Genomic DNA, 19588 nt, shown 5'->3' on the forward strand with positions numbered 1-19588 from the left:
TGTGATACGATCTCACATGTCGTATTTTATGAGACGAGTCTCTTATTTAGGTCATTCATGAAAAAATACCACTTTTTATGCTAAGAGTATTACTTTTTATTGTGAATATCGGCAAGATTGACCCATCTCACATATAAAGATTCGTGAGATTATCTCGTAAGAGACCTGCTCTGTGGTCAGGTAACAGCGGAAGATGGTCTGACTTCCATCAACAACACTAAACTTAAAACACAAGATTTTGGGAGCAGAACAAAAATCTATGAATCATGACAAAATAATAGTACATAAAAAAAAGACCAAATATATGGCACATTCTGTACATCGACGACGAAAGATCGTGCAAAACAGAGGAACACAGCTCCTCCACGGCATAAACAAGCCGAAAAACGAGCACCATAAGCCGACATTTTCACGCATAATCGAAAAACTTCCGCCAAATATGAAAAAGGTTTCTGCTAATCAGACCATGTTCACTCTATCAATCACATCCAATGCCTGGCTTCGGTCAAGCTCGAAGTTTATGATAGGTAGGGAAGATGGTCGTTTTACAGGGAAAGGATCCTTCTCATTTTCACATGCTGGCGAATGGCTGCTACTCTTAGTTAGCCGATTTTGCTTGCATAACTTCATCTTTGAATTGTCGAATTCTTGACTCTTGCTTATTCCGGGTGTCAATTTCCTTTTACCTACATCGCGAAGCATTTCTTGATCCTCGACTGTTAATGACGAATTCGACTTGTGCGTTAACTGGATTATTTTCTGATTTGGGGACCTGATTGGTGATTTTATCGGGGATCTGACCCCATTTGCAGCCCTCGATTGGGTGGTCAGATGATGAAGCCACACCACCAGATCAAGAATGTAAGCTTCGGTTTTCTCCTTATCCGCGTGATGCAGCGTTTCAATACGAAGTAGATCAGTCTGGCCAGTAGGTTTACTGTTCATTTCAGACCTAAGCAGAGCGAAGAATTCGATAAAAAGAAACAAAAAGAGGGTTGCTAAGAAAAAAAAGACAAGAGAATTAAACTCACCCCGTATTCGCCCATTCTCCAACCCAACCAAAGCCATGGTGTGCCCTGTTAAAAAAATTCCGCGTCATAAAGATGTGCATAAGTACCCGGGAAGGGAAAGTAGAATAGAAAACAGATGGATAACCTTCATACAAGAAATCATATGGGAAAGAGAAGGAACAAGAACAGGGATGGAACCAGTAAAGGTAGAACCATAGAAGACAAAGTTTTCACGTCCTGTTTACTTAAAAATGTCAACTTCAGTTCACCTCACTCAAATTGTTCATTTCACCTAAGTGTCGTTAGAAATCAAAGAACATGCTCTGAGATCACAGTCGATATTGTTAAATCTATGTTGTATGTTTGATACGATTATTGCAATTTAGTTATAGAAATATTTCCTAAATAATCATCCAAGATATTTTCGCACATGTGAGAATAGAGATATAGCTCCTCATTGGGCATTGTGTCGTGAATGTAGACTTTGATGATCCAGCCACATAAATCATGTAGTGTGTTGCATTCTCCATTCACTATATTTCTACTATTTTAAACTCGTCGATTATTTAGAAAAGGTAAGGAGGAACTGATTACAAAAGCAGCAGTTTACTTTGTTGTATTGGTGGCCATGGGGACAAGCCACTGCAAAGTTTTCTCCATTTCTGCTTTGATCTGTGGTACTGCCAACTGCAGAACATCAAGAAGCAGAACGCGTAATTTCTATGCAGATGAATAAAGATCAACAAAACAGTTTACAGGCAATAAACAAAAAACAAGTAGCTGGGAAAAAATTGGTTCATCAGAATGATGAAAGTACCTCTTCCTCGATATGAAACGATTGTAATCTGGGGCGCAGAGCTGATTTTATACTGGGAGGGAGTCCTTGGTATAAAGCATCTCTTGTACTTGATGGCACCGAACCTGACCTTGTCACCTGATTAAAATTGGAAACATTATCATCATCCCTTACATCCTCGAAGGAAAACCAAACAAATGTTGGATAATTATTATTGGTAGTTTGTTATTTAAGTCCATCACTTCTTGTAAATTCTGCAATCAACTCATAAATATATAAAATCTAATGAATTCACAAAGAAATGTGACAGCTCACAAGAGTATCTATCTGTGTGATTATATTTGCATAATGCAGAGAGAGTCCAGCGGATCCCAACTTCTGATGGCTGTTTTTCGCTGGCTTATCTCCATCTACAACAATTAACTCCTGATAAATATGGTGTGTTATGAATAGTTCTACCTGGACATAAAATGAACCATGATAACCGGACCATGGATTTTTTAGGAACACACTTAAGTATAAAAATAAGACCTCAATGTACAATTGCATCATTATACAAAGATATTTGATCATAAAAATGACTAGAAAATCATTTTGCCAACAAAGAATAAGAGCAACAGCATCTCTTGTTTTTAACATGTTACTTCATTTAAAAAGGATCGGGAAACATTCCCATTCTGGTCACTAAGTGAACAAGTTATATACCACACTTTTTACGTCTAGGAAGGGCTCTGAAGTAATTGATAGAAGATTCCATTCTTCGATTCCATAACGTTAAAAAAAATCACTTATGGATTAAAAATTCTTACATCAGGAGATATTTTATCACCAACCATCATTAGAGAAGAGTATACCATTTGAAATAATCCATTTTGAGGTCACTTTAAAATCATTGGCATTCCTTGTCCTCAAACTTTATTAAATGAGCCCTCTCAAAACCACTGACCATTTTAAACTTGTTGAGAACATAATCAAATTCACAAGTGAACATTTTGAAACAGACAAAAAAAGATCATCAAAATTTACATGTATACTACGAAACAAATACACAGTCAAGAGTAAATCCTTTCTCCCATTTAGCATAAAAATAGGTAGGATCTACAAAAATTGCTGACAATTAAGGGTTGCAAAGATGCTGAAGTTTCTGAACACATTACCATAGCTACCAAACGCAGAATGGATCTCCAAATGGAGAAATTGAACAATGTCAGCAAGCTTCTCCATTACCTAAAAATAATAGTAAATATGCATGTTATTAGCTCGTGTATAGATTTTTTTACCAGACTTATTAAGTTAACGTTTGTTTTCTGGTTAGAAAGCCAGTAGACATTGAACACCCAGAAGAAAGCTAAAATTACTAAGGCGATACCTCCTCCAAGATTTTAGACCACAGTGACTTCTTTTTCAAACTTTTTACATGTTTCTCTTGACTTTTCAACTCTGCTCTTAAAATTGCAAGGCTCTCACCTTCAGTGCAGCAAAAACGGATATTAAAACATGGTATGAAAAAATGACACAAGTATGAAAAACAATGTAAACTTAATGTAAGGATCAAGAAATAGATATTCATAGCGGACTCCATTAGAAATGTATACTAACGCAACATAAAGCATCAGAAAAGATTCATTAATTAAAAAAAAATGTGCGTGGAAAACTTTGCGCCACTAGGACCAAACATTCAGAAGCCAAGACTTTTCCCCACATGCAAATATCTCTATAGAACATTTCACATCAGTCACTTTGCAGAAGAAAGATATAACCTAGTGATGCAGTGTTCATAAATGTTATAGAAACTTATTAACTACATAAAGAAAAAGTGTGAATTCCATATATTGGAAAATATGATTGCTAAAAATAATCCAGATAAAAAATTACAACTTGTAAAATTTTTAGCAAGAAGGCAAACTCTGATCTTGCATGTGAGCTAGCCAAAACTATTAGTAGCCCAGGACAGTGTTAAAGTAGCCAATCTTCAGCTCGCGAACAAAAATAAAGAGAAACTTCAAGAACTAAAGGATCCATTGACACTTGGAATACTGGGATATTGTGGGATTATAAAGAGATGAAAGATGAAAGATGGGGATGTGACCCTTATTATTGATCATATTAATCTCTTTAAATCAACAGCATGTCAAGTCAAGTGAAAGTAACTGTATTCCTAAAAGTTAACAGCGTCCTAATGTTTCATAAATTTTAGAGCATAATACAGAAAAATAACTCCTCAAATTTCCACCTTGACTCAACTTATTCAAGCACCATTTAGCGGCTAAACTGTGGTGATTCCAAAAGATATAATTAAACATTATACTAAATGAACAGTCAAATCAATATGACAATAATTACCTCTCTGTCCAGTATTAGAGTTCTCCTCTTCTTGAGCCTTGCGCCGACAGTCTTGTTCAAATCGGTCCAGCGCATGCAATTCGTGGTATAGTTCCTGAAACCTAAAAATATTAAGCATACTTTCTGAAAGTAAAAATACACAGCAAAATAGTTGGCACTGAACCTATTCTCGTTCATCATTCAGTAACTAGAACTGAGCTTTAAATTCAAGAGTGAACTGCTGTGAGACTTGACATGAATGTGAATCCAAAAACAGAAAACTAACGATACACATGCATCCGACATAATAATAGCCAATTGATTCCTATCTAAGTCAAGGTTAGGGCATTGCATATTATCAGTATTCTTGAGGGCATTTTTAATGACATCATTAAAGAACTTCAAACAGTTAGTTTTCAATAATTAGCCGTCCCATATACTGATAGATGGAATTTCAATAAAGAAAATGTGCATTTGAAACGATAAGATAAACATGGAACTAAAGTGGTAAAAATATAAATATTTGAAGCGATGAGATGAAAATGGTAACAAGTTGGCAACAATGAGAAAACTTACAGCAGTGTACTGAACCATAGTCATCAATTGCTGAATCTCATTTTCTGCTTCTTCTTTCAATTGGTTTAGAGGCGTGAGTTCCGTCACCAACCTAATATCAAAAAACAGAATTAAGCATCATGCTGGAAACTAGATTGATGGATCAACAAGAAAGTAATTAAGCAACTAAAGAAATGCTATTTGAAATTACTTCTCAAAGTAGCGGTCCAAGTTGTGCCACTGGGGATCCTTACATCGATTTCCGAACCGAACAACCTCTCCAGAAAAGACTTTTAATTCATCTCTGAGATATTTGTGCACTCAAATAAGCCACAACACCCCAAAAAAACAAAGAAAGAAAGAAGAAAGCAAGAAATTCATATTGTGCAGATGCTTAATGGGAATTTATAACATATATAACCATTTATAACATAATACCTCTTGTCATATGCCGCAATTCTAAGGAGCTCATCCACATCTTTTGCAATTAAGTTATTCACACCTTCAGATCGGAGAACCACTTCTTTCAAATGGTTAATATTCTCCTTCGAAAGGGAATGCATTAAATTAGCACCTTTGACTATGGTGTTCGCTACTTCAAATGCCAGAATAGAAATTTTAATTCCTTTTGTTCCCATCCCGGCAGTAAAACCACCACTAAGGTTCAAGTTAGTCATGCTACTACCAAGTGTATCCAACACATCTACTGCTTTTCCAAGCCCAGCAGTGCCTGCTCTGCCCAAAAGCGAACTAACTTCTGAGACCTGGTAAAATTAAAAAGAATACATGTATTATTATATCCAACAGAAACAAGAAAATACTAATTGGACGAGAATCACAAGGAGCCATTTAATTCAACAAGAAAAAGGCTTACACTTTCAAAAGGTTTTCCTATTTCTTTAATTAATAATGTTGGAGTCAATAGTATTAGACAATATGAGAAAAAATGACATTTGTATAAGACAACTTTAACTTCTGAATGCGGTGGATGTTTATTATAAATGCCTTTTATCAGATCAATGTAAAGCCATAAGTCTTGGGTTTCATTTATGTTTCCATGCATTTAGCCACCGTAAAAGAATTCATACGTATGCAATTTGACAATGAATTTTAAATGCCTCTGCCTTTTCAAATAGCTCAAGGTTTAGATGAGGTGATGATTCGACAAAAAATCTGGGATGCCAGTTCGCTTATCAATTATTATACATGGGGAAGTACAAAAACAATCCAAATCATTATTTTCCACCAACAGATCCCAAAACTTTATCGTTCCAGTAGGCCATCAATTAACTAACTGTTTGCAACTCTAGCTTAACTTCTTTCAAAGCAAACTTGTCTTAAAAATGCTCTGATCGCACTGAAAAATAAGTCTTCTTTATAAAATCTTTACTGATTAGACTTGTGGATGGAACTTCATGCACTGAACATGTTCAAGCCTGACGATTTCAATTCTCTCCACGTGACCTCTATTGCTCTCTCTCACCATTTAAAATTGATCTGGACAAGCTTTTGGAAAGCAATTCTAGATTTTAGCTTTCAACAGAAAGAAGAATTCCGAGTAATTTGTCTTCCATATTCTCTACATGACTGTTCAATCTATCAGAAGTGATAGATTGAATTTATCTATGACAGCAGCACGAGACATTATGTTGGGCAAAACTTATTCTTGGTCTTACAGCAAGAATAATCTTTGCTTGCACTGGCAGTTTTTTTACCTTTAACACCAAAAAATTTACATTCGTGTAAATCAGATAATCCAATATAATGTGGCAAGATCCAAAACCAGAATGACTGGCACAGAACACAAAACAATACAAAATAATACTCATAGAGTACAAACCTTTCCAATTGCTACTTGCTTGGACTTTGTTGATCTAGATTTATGTGACAACGCCCTGGATAAACGAGGGATCCCATCACTAATATCATCAATATTTGTTCCATGAGAGAGAGGCCCCACCTCTGGGAATGAAAAGGGTTCTCTCAATGGCTTTTCTCTTACTTCCATATCTTCTGAAACATTATTATCTCGGATATCCAATCCATGAGACTGATAAACTATTCCAGAGCCATAAGAAAAGTGGCCGTTAACATGTGGAATTGCACCAGCCAATACACTGTCCTCGGTGGACCTTCTTGAGCAAATCCCACCCATTGCATACGCAATTATCACAACATTATATCCATCCGCACGATCATCCAAACAATCAGAATTCAAAGGCAGCAAGATACTCGTTCAAAAGTTATACCAGTACCAGAGCCAGTAATTCAAGGAGATGCTGAATTTAGCCCTATCCATTCACCTAATTCAAGTCTTAATTTCACCATCGGGGAAGTTAACCAGAGTTACGACCATTACAATAGGATCCGGCAAGTTCAAGCTGCAAATCAAGAAATGAGGACCGATCGAATAAACATCACATCAGAACTAATATCTAAAAGAAGAAAAGAACGTTTTACATGAATCAGTAAATGCGAGTCAAACTCGTAATACCTATCATCAGCATATGGCAAACCCAAAATCAAAAAGTGGCCTAAAATCACAGGTAAAGTCCACAATACCAGTAAAAAAAATCCAAATCAAGCAACAATCCCCAAGATAAGGTAATAAAAACCCAAACTTTAGTTCAACAAATCGAACCTCAAACAGCACGCAAGAGAAACTAACAGCCTAGAAACCAAAGTTTTCCCACTAACGAATATTTATGCACACAAAAGTTCCAAATGCATTCAAGTCCGCAAAAGGAGGGGTTCTTACTCAGTAAATATATTAATGACACACAAAGAAAGATAAAGATGACGCCTTGGATCAAATAGGGAAAAAGAAAGATTCTTGTCTGCGTCTCTTTCTATTCAACAAGAATTCTTGTACTTGTACATACAGAAGATTCAGGAAAAGAGAAAAAGATAATCACAATACAATGATGATGATGGGAAACGAAAAGGGATCGTAGATCAGCAGTCAATGATATAATATATATATATATAAGGCTTGTATCTATATCTATGCATACTTTAGGAGCAGAAATGAGAGAGACGAGTTTGGGGCCTTGACCCAATTCAAACAACCCATCAAGGGCCTCTCAAGTAAATCAAGAAAATTAAAAAATTAGTAGATTTGCTTCATAGGGGCTCTCACTTTTTCCCCATAGAATCGAACTCACACTGCCAGTAGATTTGCTTCATAGGGGCTCTCACTTTTTCCCCATAGAATCGAATTCACACTGCCAAATCAAATGCATCATAACTCAAGTAGGTTAGAAATTATAGACGCCACCAACTTTCTCTTAATAGCAAAAATTTTATTTTAGAGTTCCTTTTTTTCCCCTTGTTTTTTCACTTTTACCATTTCTTTTTCTGTTCGAGTCAACCGCAAGAAGTGTAAAATATCTTCTCATGTAACTAAATATGATGAGAAGCACCCAAGTCAAGTCTGTCATGCGCGATCACCATTCCATAATCGTCACGCGACCATTGACTATGATTTTCGAGAATAACATACAAAAATTTGGTTCGAAAACTAAAATAACACAAGAATTTGAAATCTTTTAGCATGTTTTATTCTGAGTAAAACAGACATTGAAATATACAATACGTGAATCATTGAGAAACCACTCAAATCATACATTTAAAAAAAAACTAATAAATTGTTAAATTTCAAAATATAATTGACAAATCTTTCAATTTATCATTTCATCTTTTAAAAGTTGCCCAACATGGTAAAGTTTCTTTTCTTCGGTGAAAGAATCGTTTGCCTATTCGGTTTTCTGTCCAAATATATATTAATATCGAACGTCTAAAAAAATCAAAGCAAAGGCTCTGTATGGTCTGGTTATTTTAGTTGCCATTGAAGGTTTATATCATTTTGATGATAACAAATAAATGTTTCGTCCTATCTAATCTTGGCCAGTTTTTCATTTTGAAAAATACCATCTATAACATATTTTAATACACTTGGATGGAGGATCATTTTTTTAACCAAAAAAAGATTGCCCGATTATTTTAAAAAAAATGACCAACTCTAGTTTTACAATAATCAGAATTGAAAAATAATTTTGACATCATTTCCTTTCAATTTATTATATCATTAATCATCTCATCCAAGAGTCGAGTTGTGCCGCCCAATCGTTTGTGATCCTGCTTAAATGAGATGATGCACAAAGGTAATATATATGATACATCTCACCTTGCTAAAATTACCCATGATGTCATACTATATTTCAATGCAATAACTACTAAATGGAATGTACATTGCTCCATTACATCACCCTTACTGTGACATGAAAATAATTCCCAGTAAATAAGAAACCACATAGTTCAAAGCTTCAGGACCTTCTCTTACAGCAAGGTCGAGAAGTTAGTACATTAACAATGAAACGTTCTTTAACAAGACAACGAAGCTTGCCTGGTCTTTATAGAAACTAGAGATCCTTTGATAACCAGAAAGACTATTATTTAACGGTTTGTAATGACATACACGACTATGCAGCAAAGAATATTACACCCAAAAGAAAGAGAAGAAATAGACCAGTTTATTTTCAGTTAACAGAAGGCTGGGAGTTTAACGGACAGTAAATGGAAGTGGAGTCCTCAGACAGTGTACGAGGATGATTTGAACTTTGAAGCATGAAGCTGTTAAAACTTCATCATGCACGACTTTGAGAATTGTTATCTGAAAGCATTTTTTCTAGTTCATCAACAATGACATCATAGCAGAAGAGATACTGCTCCTGCAAATTTAGCAGCCATTTGTAAGCAGAATATGTTATGAATTCACATTAGAATAAGAGATTGCTAGTGTAATACTAATCTTAACAGGGACTCTTATGCAGTAATTTTATCAACATCTCGACGCATAGCAACCCTCGGTACCTAGATGAAAACCAGAGGACTTGAATTTGCATCCGCTTTCGTTTTTAGGAGAGGTAACATTCGAAGTCCCAAATTAGAACGTAAAAACAGCCTCTTAACTTATACTTTATGAGTGTCTGATAATTGATAGTGATACACTCATACATTACATCAAATTTAACAAAGACAGACCAATTTATATAAATGAATTTTGCGTGAATTAAATATCTCGCACTGGGGGTGGTTTTGAGGAAGGAGTTTTGGTAAAATAATTTGGAAGAACTATTCGAAAAAGCTGCAAGTGTCAATTCGAAATAGCTAGAAGTGCCAAATCATGTCAGAAACAATTTTGATAAAATTGATCTAAAATTTTATAATAGAAAATTTAGATTATCATGATAAAATACATGGATGGGGTATTTTTTGAAACTGACGAAAAATTTAGGAACACTAAGAGGAAATTATGGCCAATGGACTCATTGTGTGCTTTGGTTTTAGAAATAGCCCTCCCCATATATTAAAATATACATAGAAGAAGGCTATCTATTGAAAAAAAACACACATACAGTAGGGCGTTTTAAAAAATTCTCTCACACTAACAATAATGCTGGGAGACATAGGTGGGATTGGTTCGGGGAAAGGAGGTAAAAATGAAAGATATATGTTTTCATTTAGGAGACAGGAAATTGGTTTGGAAAATGATGACAAACATTAATTTGATTTCACCCAAATTCGTCTCTCATCCATTATCTGAGATTATGGTAACTCTGAAATTGTGCAAAATTATTGGGTAAAAAGAAGCAACTTATTTCCATTATGCTGACTGCGTTGAATACAAAAAGTTTATAGGTTTATTTACAGGGTTAGAGGGGAAAATAATATAGGGAGTGTACCCATAAATGGTCAAAAGGTTGTTTGAATCGATGAGATAGACAATTTATTTTAGCCTTCATACTAATATTTTTAAATGGCGAGTATGATGAAGTATTAAGAAAATTTTACCAGTGTCTGAACCATTCCTATTCGCTGCGACCTAAAAGTGGTTATGGTGTTCACAAGATCCAAAGCAGTCATGTCTCCAGCAAGAACTCTTTGGATGGTATTGTGAATTGCACAATAAGTACCTGTTCTACCAATACCTGCACTGCAAAAAGGAATATGTGTCAGACAAAATAATTTGTGAAGGTCGCGTTTTAAATGCCACAGCTGAAGGCAGACCTGCAGTGCACGACAATTGGCCCAAGATCAGGAGGAACAGTATATATTTTATTGAAGATTTCACGAACAGCAAAAGTGTCCTTCGGAACTCCATGATCAGGCCATTCAGGATACTGAATGTGCAAAACAGACAACGGAGGCTCCTCTGACTGAAATATTAAGAAGAAACACTTATGAAATGCTTCATTTCAAACGAGAGCAAATTTGTTTTATTGGGAGGGGGACAAGGGCTAGTCTTAATTTTGGTACAGAACATAAATATATAGGATGCTCAGTGATGAAGGCTATTGGGGACAGGATTCCATCATATATTTACTGAAAGGTATAATGTCGGAGCAAACCAAGTCACACGAAATTAAACTCTCAAACATTTCCCCACCTATTTTCATACAGTGGAAAGTGTTTCAAGGTCATTACCAAAACAGTAGAAAAAATGTCAGTGAGGTTGTTGGTCCAATTATGAAATAACAGTTGTAAGTGATGATTTCTCTATCTTTATTTCCAAATCTCATGCCTGGGTGGCTCAAACCCGTGATCATACCAACTCTTCACTTGAGCTAGCCGATTGGCTACCAAAAGTGATGGCTAACGGATGATTACACCACTATGAAACTACAACTTCGGTAACCTTGACAGATGGGCATTCTGGATTTTTCGACTTAACGCTTTTAAATATTTGTATTATATGGTCTCTGATTAACATATCATCACTTGTCTTGCAATATTTTTATAATTGTTGATCACATCAACGCCAATGGGACTTTGACCTCTTTGTAGGACACCTCTAAGCATCGCACGATCAATGAAGCATCGGTCGTTTGCATCCACTTGGTGACGATGCATATGTTTCCAAATTCTTTAGGCCCATTTTCCGCTTGGAAATAATCACCACATTTCACTGTCTGCATGAGTATTACTAAACAATGAGGAATGGAACAGAAAATTTATCAAGGAGGCCACGTGAAGCAAATAAGCATTTGTGTTGATAATCAGTAGGAAAAAATGCCCCTAAACTGACATCATGCTTACAAAAAAAAATATTTTTCAACATCAATTACAAAAAAATCATTGGACAACTATAAAATTTTGTAGACGCTTAAAGAAGAATCTAAAAACCTCAAGTGGATGTCAAACGAACCAACATAACAATGTGCTTCACCCAAGAAAGACATGCATTTTTCTAAAATTCCACTGACAGGCGGAAACAGCTTCGAATGTTAAAGAGGTCCAAGTGGAGAATAAGAAAAATAATGCAACATGATCAATAATAATAACAATATAGGAAAAATCATTTGCGATGGAAACTATAGGGTCTAATCTTAGGTTATGATAATCAGAAAGAATGGATTGTTCACCTGGTAATTGTCAACCAACCGGGTGAGCATAATTATTACAGGGCAGCGGTATTGTATTATCATTTCCCAGAAGTCTTCATAGGTGTGTGGCAGTGGACCTTGAGTCGCAATAAACCCAGAAACACTTTCAGAAGTCTGCAATAATTAAAAAGAATCAATCACAAATGTATACAACTAGATACCCAAGCACTCCCATAAGAGTATTCCACTAAATTGCATGTCAAATTCCAGAAAAGTACCCTGACAAAACTGGCATTGATATATCCCCTTGCAGATGGTCTGTAATGTTTACTTTGCTTCAAAATGACCCGATTATCGTCAACTGCAGCAGAATTTCAGGAATTAACATACCACAAAGGCGAATAGACAACTTTAAGAAACTTAAAATATTGTAGATCAGCATACACGGCAATACATCAGTGTATCGGTTCTTGCTGTGATTTGTGCCGTCCAGAGCCACAGTGCATCTATTCCTCATGTCCAATGCTCTCATCCTATTTGCCTGCAGTCAAACCACCATTCTACATCTTAGAATTAAGCAAAATAACTCGATAAGATACATCAAAATTTCATTGTCCATGTCATAGCAGAAGGAAATGTACAAAGAAACACATAAAACAAAACTGATGGGATTTCCTGTGGCAAGAGATTTTTCCGAAGTGTTTCATTATATGATTTTGGAATCTCCGTCGCAGCACAAAGTCTAGTTCTGAATTGAGTTTCTTCCAGAACAGAACGCAACCAAAGGAACAACTTAAGTTAGCTTAGTTCAGGAATGAGAAAACCATCCATGCTGTGATACACTCATTTCTTTCGTCGACTCTATAACTACTGAATTATCCTTTTGTTCCCCATTTCACTACTTCATAATACCTTCTCATTTTTTGAATTATGGTCAAGGCATATCCTAAAATTTGCTTGAAACTCATATTACATAGATCATTAAAAGTTAAATTTGAGAGTTCCGAGGCCTCCACCGCTGGTATTCTCGCGCTCATCACACTATCGTATATTATCATAATTAGTGATCATTAAGCTTCAAATGAATTTCAAAATAGGCGGAATGAACGAACTTCCCAAGCATATCAAACTTCAATCTCGTTCTTTCCAAAAAAAAAAAGCAAGTGTGATCTTAAGTAACTGAAATTTGAGTACTCAATACTAGCTCAACATCGAGCTCATTAAACCATCCAAATACGATACCATAGATAACTCAAATTCAAGGAAGAAACCATATCCTGAAAGAATGAGAACGAGTAATTTATCTACCTGCAGGATTTGGAACTCCTGACGAATCGATTGGGGAGAGTTGAATTTCTTGGCGCTGAAGCATTGAAGTGCTTCAGAGCAGTAGCGGATCTGGTCGCTGGTGAGGCGGGGTCCCGGCATCGTCAAATCCGGAGAAAAATCGAAGGACTTGGCCGCTGCAGAAGGTAACGTCGCGGTACCAGAGACAGTTGTCTTGGATGAGAGGTCCTTTCCGGCAGTGGTCATCACCGAACTCCACCCACGACGGCACTTCGTGGCGGCGTTACCCGTGGATTGCTCCGAGGATTTGGAATCTACTGATTATCGGATCCTCCGTTTTCAGTTTTTCGGGTCCCCGACCGTCACTCTCTCTCTCTCCCTTGTCCTACCTTTTTTAGGGTTCGGTCGACCCTACCTCTGCGGGCGCCGCCTGCAGGGGTCGATCCAACGGCTCGGATTTTTTCGAGCCAATTTTTTTTTTTTTTTATCGGGAGGTGGGCCCGGATCACTCATGTGGAGTGATCCGGGCCGTTCAACAAACCCTTTTTCAGGGAAATTTAGCGAAACGAGATCGTGACTTATTTTTTAAAAAAGATCTACAAATTAATTTACATAAATGTTTTTCTAATTTAAATGTAAACATGTCATTAACTTAAACACTTTAATATTAAATCAATCCATCTCATTCAATCGACTCCAAATTAAGTTTCTCTTGAGTCAATCCCCTTCCATTTCCTTTCGGATGACGATTCTCAATGCAAATCATCTTCCCCTTCCCGACAATTCTCCACGCATATCCTTCTAATCTAAGCAAACTCAATCGGACAAATGGCTGACAAAAATCTGTTAATGTTAAAGTTTATTACCATTTATTACTTCTGTTTCTTCGACTCGCTTGAAGAAGAAGCGATCGACCCAATGTTTTTTGGTCGACCCAAGCGCTTGGTAGCTTGGTCGACCCACGCTTGGGCGCCTTGGTTGGTAGACCCAAAAGTTGGTTATTTCTGGGTCGATCATGTTGTTTCTGGGTCGATCCATTGGGTCGACCCTTTTTCTAACAACATGTATTTGACAAATATGATCGATAATTACTTAATTTAGACATACAATTAAACAATTTTGACCAATGTTGCATGTTTTTAACATATGAATCGCATAATTTCACGAGTATATTTTATAATGTTACATGATTATGTTATATATTATGACATATGAGTCGCAATTTCACATATGTTATATGTATTTTGACATATGAGCCACAATTTCATTTTAACATATGAATCACAATTTCACAATTATGCTGCATGTTTTAACATATGAATCACAATTTCACAACTATGTTACATGTTGTTTTAACATATGAATTACAATTTCACTACCAACTATGTTACATGTTGTTTTAACATATAAATCACAATTTCACAAATATGTTACATGTTGTTTTAACATATGAATCACAATTTCACAATTATACGGCCCAGCCTACTTGTGATATTGTCCGCTTTTGCCCGAGGGCTTCACGGCTTTAAAACGCATCACAAGGGGTTGCTACACGCTCATTTAAATGCTTAGTATCTCTCCCGTTGTTTAGCAATGTGGGATTTCGCTTAAGGGCCCTCTCACCCCCCCATTCGGGACTAAGCGTCCTCGCTGAGATTTTCCCCACCATCCCAAACTCACGCGAAGTCGCTCTGATACCAAATGTCACAGCCCAGCCCACTTGTGATATTGTCCGCTTTGGTCCGAGGGCCTCACAGCTTTAAAACGCGTCACAACGTGCGGCGCCCTCTCACACTGGCTCTAATACCGAATGTCACGGCCCAACTCACTTGTGATATTGTTTGCTTTGGCGCGAGGCTTCACGGCTTTGAAATGTGTCACAACGTGCGACGCCCACACACCGACTCTCATGCCAAATGTCACGTCCCAGCCATTTGTGACATTGTCCGCTTTGGTCCGAGGGTCTCACGGCTTTAAAACTCGTCACATTGTGCGGCGCCCTCGCAAAATGTCTCTGATACCAAATGTCACGGCTCAACCAACTTATGATATTGTCCGCTTTGGCCCGAGGGCCTCACGAATTTAAAACACGTCACAAGGGGTTGCTACACGCTCATTTAAATGCTCAGCATCTCTCCCGTTGTTTAGCGATGTGAGATTTCGCCTAAGGGTCCTCTCACCCCCCCTTTCGGGACTCAGCATCCTCACTGAGATTTGCCTCAACAGTCAACATCCCAAACTCACGCGAAGTCGCTCTGAATTCTTCTCGGTCAACCAAAATTATGTTGACCAAAAACAAGCGTGACACACCAGGTAATTATGAATTCTTCTCGGTCAACAAAAATTATGTTGGTCGACCAACTTAATTGACTGAGAAGAAAGAGAAGAGAAGAATTAATTAAGTTAAATAGTTTAATTGTAGTTAATATAATAATCAAAAGTCAACTTCTTGTTTCTTAAAAAAAAAGTTAGAGTCCTTATTTTTTAAATAATTTCTTTCTCACTCCTACTTTTTAAATTAGCCCACTTTTTTATTATTTACCTCGTACGCATTTACTAAAAAAACTTTTTTATTTATTTTATTATTAATTATTAAAAAGACATATTTAATTAAATTAACTATATTTCTATCTTATTATCTTATATTTTATTTTCTCTTCCTATATCATTAAAAATATATGACTCATTGTTAAAATGAGAATGCAACATCCATGACATGACATGATTTATTCAACATATTATTTAATTTTTCTTCGTGAATCAGCTCTGATTCTATTGTATTTGTAATTTACAGATTATAAAAGTAAAACAGAGGTTAAGTTTTTGAGAACTTAGTGAAGATATAACTCGAGTTAGTTAATTATTCAACAAGTCAAATAATAATGTATCAATGCAAAAATTCTAATATGTCATGACTTAGACACTGAAATGAGATTGATATATCCATTTATATATTAGTATATCTTAAAACACATAAAATTTAAAAGATTGAAAAAGTCGTCCTACACAATCCTTAATTGGTGAACAAAATATTTTTGACTAATTAATTAATTAATTAATTATTTTGGCACGTGCAATGCACTTCTAGTATTTTATGTCAATACTATATTATTAAGTTTGAAGCATCTACATTAACTAATTTTTGGTATCATAGTCTTTTTTAATATTATATATATTGATAAAGTGTTAAAATTTTAATGTGAGTCATATGTGATTCAGCGAATAAAGTTTTTATTTTCTAAATATTAGGTTGTAGGTTCAATTCGAGAGCCTTTGAAAAACTGTTGACGTGTCATTCACACACCAAAAGTATTTTATTCCTATTTTGCCCCAACATGCTATCGTATTTGTAGTGAATTCATTTTGAAAATTCCAAAAATGCCACATAACCCACAAACCCTTCGAAGCAATAACCACCCATAATTTTTCAACAATGGGTCACTCTTCCGCTATGGTTTTGGTATGCTTAACGAGAGAACTTTCATATAGTTGTTTGCAATATTTCAAAGCTATTGTTACTCAAAGGCATTTGGGGCGAGTGAATCTTAGGAAGTCCGTTTAAAATCACCAGTTTAGATCTTTTGGACCTTTTGTCCCGACAAACTCAATCATTTTTGTTCGTCTTTGTATTTAATTGAGATGATATAAATTGATGCAAGAGGTTTCTGCAAACGATCTTCTTGATAGTTGATTACTTCGTTTATGTTTTAGAATGATTTGGGAGTCTATTGTTGGAAATTTGAATCGAATTTAAAGTTTGAATAAAAATTATGTCTCATGAATCTGGGAGTGTCTTTTGGTTCTCTACATTCTTGAGTTAGTTGTGACTGATTATTGTGGAAGTGTCTTTTGACTTTCCACATTCTTGAGTTAATTCAAGACTTTTGGCTCTTTATATTCTTGAGTTAATGAGAAGATTAATTGAGTTAATTAATTTTGCATGACTCTTTGTGTGCATTTTAGGGCTTATAAATAGTGTTCATTTCCTCATTTCACATACATGAAAATTTTAAAAACACTCTAGATCTCTTTCAAGCTTCTCTTGCATTTCATATTGTTAGCTTTCCATTTGACTTCTGTTAAATTTCGGTAATAAAGTGAAGGTACATTTTCAGTTCGACGTCGTAGCGCCTCGTGCTAAGTCACTGTTGGTTGTTCCGTTGTATCCTGGGACAGACGCCCAAGAAGATCCTCGAAACAGACACAAGAGAGGACAAATCTGTTTTAAGGACACTATACTTCGTACAAGCCTCGATCTGGTTTACTTTAAGCTTTGCTATACTGTGTTTTCTTCATCATTTAGTTCACTGGTTTTTTCTTCTTCTTTTTTTATGAAAGTTTACTGCACTTTATCGTTCGATATATTGTACAACATCTACAAAAGGAAATATTTGTGTTTTCGGTTGATAGAAGCAAAATCTTTGTGTCTTAAAATTGATACATCAACCACAGCCTGAGAGATAACGGGGAGGGGAGAAAGCTGTTGCACCTAGCTAGAAATTGCTATTGGAAGTTAATGTTTATCCATGCACCCACGATCAAGAAGAGCAGAGTGAGCATTTCTTTGCTTTATTTATTTTTTGTCATGCCAAACATACCAACCAGTTTGTATGTTGCCCAAATTCTTTATAAAAAGATAAAATATTTGACGCCCAAGAAATTTAAATGACCGTCTAAAGCACAAGATAAATGTTTTGTGGAAGATTCAATTATCCACATATCGAAGTGAATCAATGAGCAACTACAATGAACCGGAAATTTGTCTTTAAATAACTACCGAACTCCATTTTTACAGATGTCACTCGGTGGCGGAGCCAGGAATCCGATTCTACCCGAGCTAGAATTTTAAACTCTAAAATATTTTAAATTGATCTACTCGGGCTAATATCAAATTTATCCAAAATTATAAAAAAAAATGTACATATAAATTTTTTAAAATTTTTTTGGAGCCCGGGTGAAAAATGCAGTGGCTCCGCCCCTGATGTCACTACTGTTTTTCTTACTTTGAAGTTTGTATTTTGCTTCAGAGAATACAATTTTTTGAGATTATCTGCTCAACTATATTCCTGAGATTGGCAGAAAGCAATAAGTGAAGTAGGTTGGTTATACATCAATACTTGAAGAAATGTTCATACTGGAAAATTATTCAATTTTTACCAAATTTTTCTGTCTGTCGTGCTTTTATGTGTGTAATTGTAAGCTTATTCCTTATGGTCAATTATATCATTGTTTTTTTTTCCATGTTCATGTGGATATAAAATTATATGCTAGAGAGAGGGAGCATAAAAGTGTATCTATTTTCAACAACATTTATTTACTTGATATAAAAATTATATTATGATGAAATAGTTGCTTAATTGAACTTTATTGGTTCTTGAATTGGTTCTGAATCAACTTAACATATTAACCATCAAAATTCATATATGTTGTGATAATTATTTTACATACACAACGCATGTGTATCGTCGACTAGTTTAAAATGAAAAAAACAAAGGCTATGAAATTCAAAATTGGAGGTCAAAAATATTTTTTAAATATGGAAATAAATATCCATTTTCGAAATATTATTAATAATTTAAAATTTGAAGGTGAGGAGAGTTTTTTTTTTTTTTTTTTTGTGTGGAAAAAGTGAAATTGGCTAAATGAATGAAAATAATAACTCGAGGGTCCAAGTGCAGAACCATTCTAAAACCCTGTGATGCATCTATTCCGCCGCTTTGTCTCGGCCCCTCTCCGCCGCGACTCCACCTTCCACCACCACCGCACTTCCACCCGCGCTCTATACGATTCCGCCGCCTCGATAATATGCCCCCGCGACCGCGGCCTCGACTACGCCGTGGCTCGTGAGAGGCACCTCAAACCTGTCATCAACCTCAAAGATCTCATCATTTCCGAGCCCTCAAAGTCTGCTCCACTATCCCTGGTGACACAATCGAAAGAGACCCTCCAAATCCCTTTTCGACCTATAGAGTTCATTCGAAAATATCCCTCGACTTTCCAAGAATTCTGTCCCGGCTCTCTCAACGTCAACCCCCATGTCAAGCTCACCCCTGAAGTCATTGCTTTAAGCTCAGAGGAGAGATTGATTTATCAAAGTGTGAACTACAAGCAAGATATAGCTAGCCGGCTTTTGAAGCTGTTGATGATTGCCAAGGTCAACAAAGTTCCAATATTTTTGTTGGAAAGGTTGAAATGGGAGCTGGGTTTGCCTCAGGATTATGAGACAAGTATAA

The 19588-nt window shown here is 36.0% G+C and overlaps 2 protein-coding genes across 9 annotated transcripts; both read right to left on the reverse strand.

Moving 5' to 3' along the window:
• Positions 1–266: 266 nt before the first annotated feature.
• Positions 267–7921, reverse strand: LOC142520535 (protein PSK SIMULATOR 1-like). Of its 6 annotated transcripts, none has more exons than XM_075623550.1 (13): positions 7823–7921; positions 6524–7064; positions 5122–5447; positions 4895–4987; positions 4705–4795; positions 4150–4243; positions 3176–3273; positions 2964–3033; positions 2122–2216; positions 1828–1944; positions 1621–1697; positions 1032–1076; positions 267–952 (listed from the first exon to the last, which is right to left on the reverse strand). In XM_075623550.1, exons 2-13 carry the CDS (start codon positions 6836–6838, stop codon positions 460–462), a joined length of 1914 nt encoding a protein of 637 aa, XP_075479665.1. In that variant the 5' UTR covers positions 6839–7064; positions 7823–7921; the 3' UTR covers positions 267–459. The 6 variants fall into 6 exon arrangements, with proteins under 6 accessions (XP_075479665.1, XP_075479660.1, XP_075479662.1 ...); XM_075623545.1 differs by having other exon boundaries at positions 7698–7830; XM_075623547.1 differs by lacking the exon at positions 7823–7921 and adding an exon at positions 7462–7656.
• A 1032-nt stretch (positions 7922–8953) lies between these two features.
• On the reverse strand, positions 8954–13749 carry LOC142520711 (protein-tyrosine-phosphatase PTP1-like). Of its 3 annotated transcripts, XM_075623813.1 has the most exons (8): positions 13377–13749; positions 12513–12609; positions 12347–12429; positions 12108–12242; positions 11520–11654; positions 10753–10901; positions 10537–10678; positions 8954–9413 (listed from the first exon to the last, which is right to left on the reverse strand). In XM_075623813.1, exons 1-8 carry the CDS (start codon positions 13599–13601, stop codon positions 9330–9332), a joined length of 1050 nt encoding a protein of 349 aa, XP_075479928.1. In that variant the 5' UTR covers positions 13602–13749; the 3' UTR covers positions 8954–9329. The 3 variants fall into 3 exon arrangements, with proteins under 3 accessions (XP_075479928.1, XP_075479930.1, XP_075479931.1); XM_075623815.1 differs by lacking the exon at positions 11520–11654; XM_075623816.1 differs by lacking the exon at positions 8954–9413 and having other exon boundaries at positions 10537–10673.
• Positions 13750–19588: the final 5839 nt, after the last annotated feature.

Source organism: Primulina tabacum, chromosome 12, assembly GCF_025594145.1.
Source record: "Primulina tabacum isolate GXHZ01 chromosome 12, ASM2559414v2, whole genome shotgun sequence".
NCBI classification, from domain to species: Eukaryota; Viridiplantae; Streptophyta; class Magnoliopsida; order Lamiales; family Gesneriaceae; genus Primulina; species Primulina tabacum.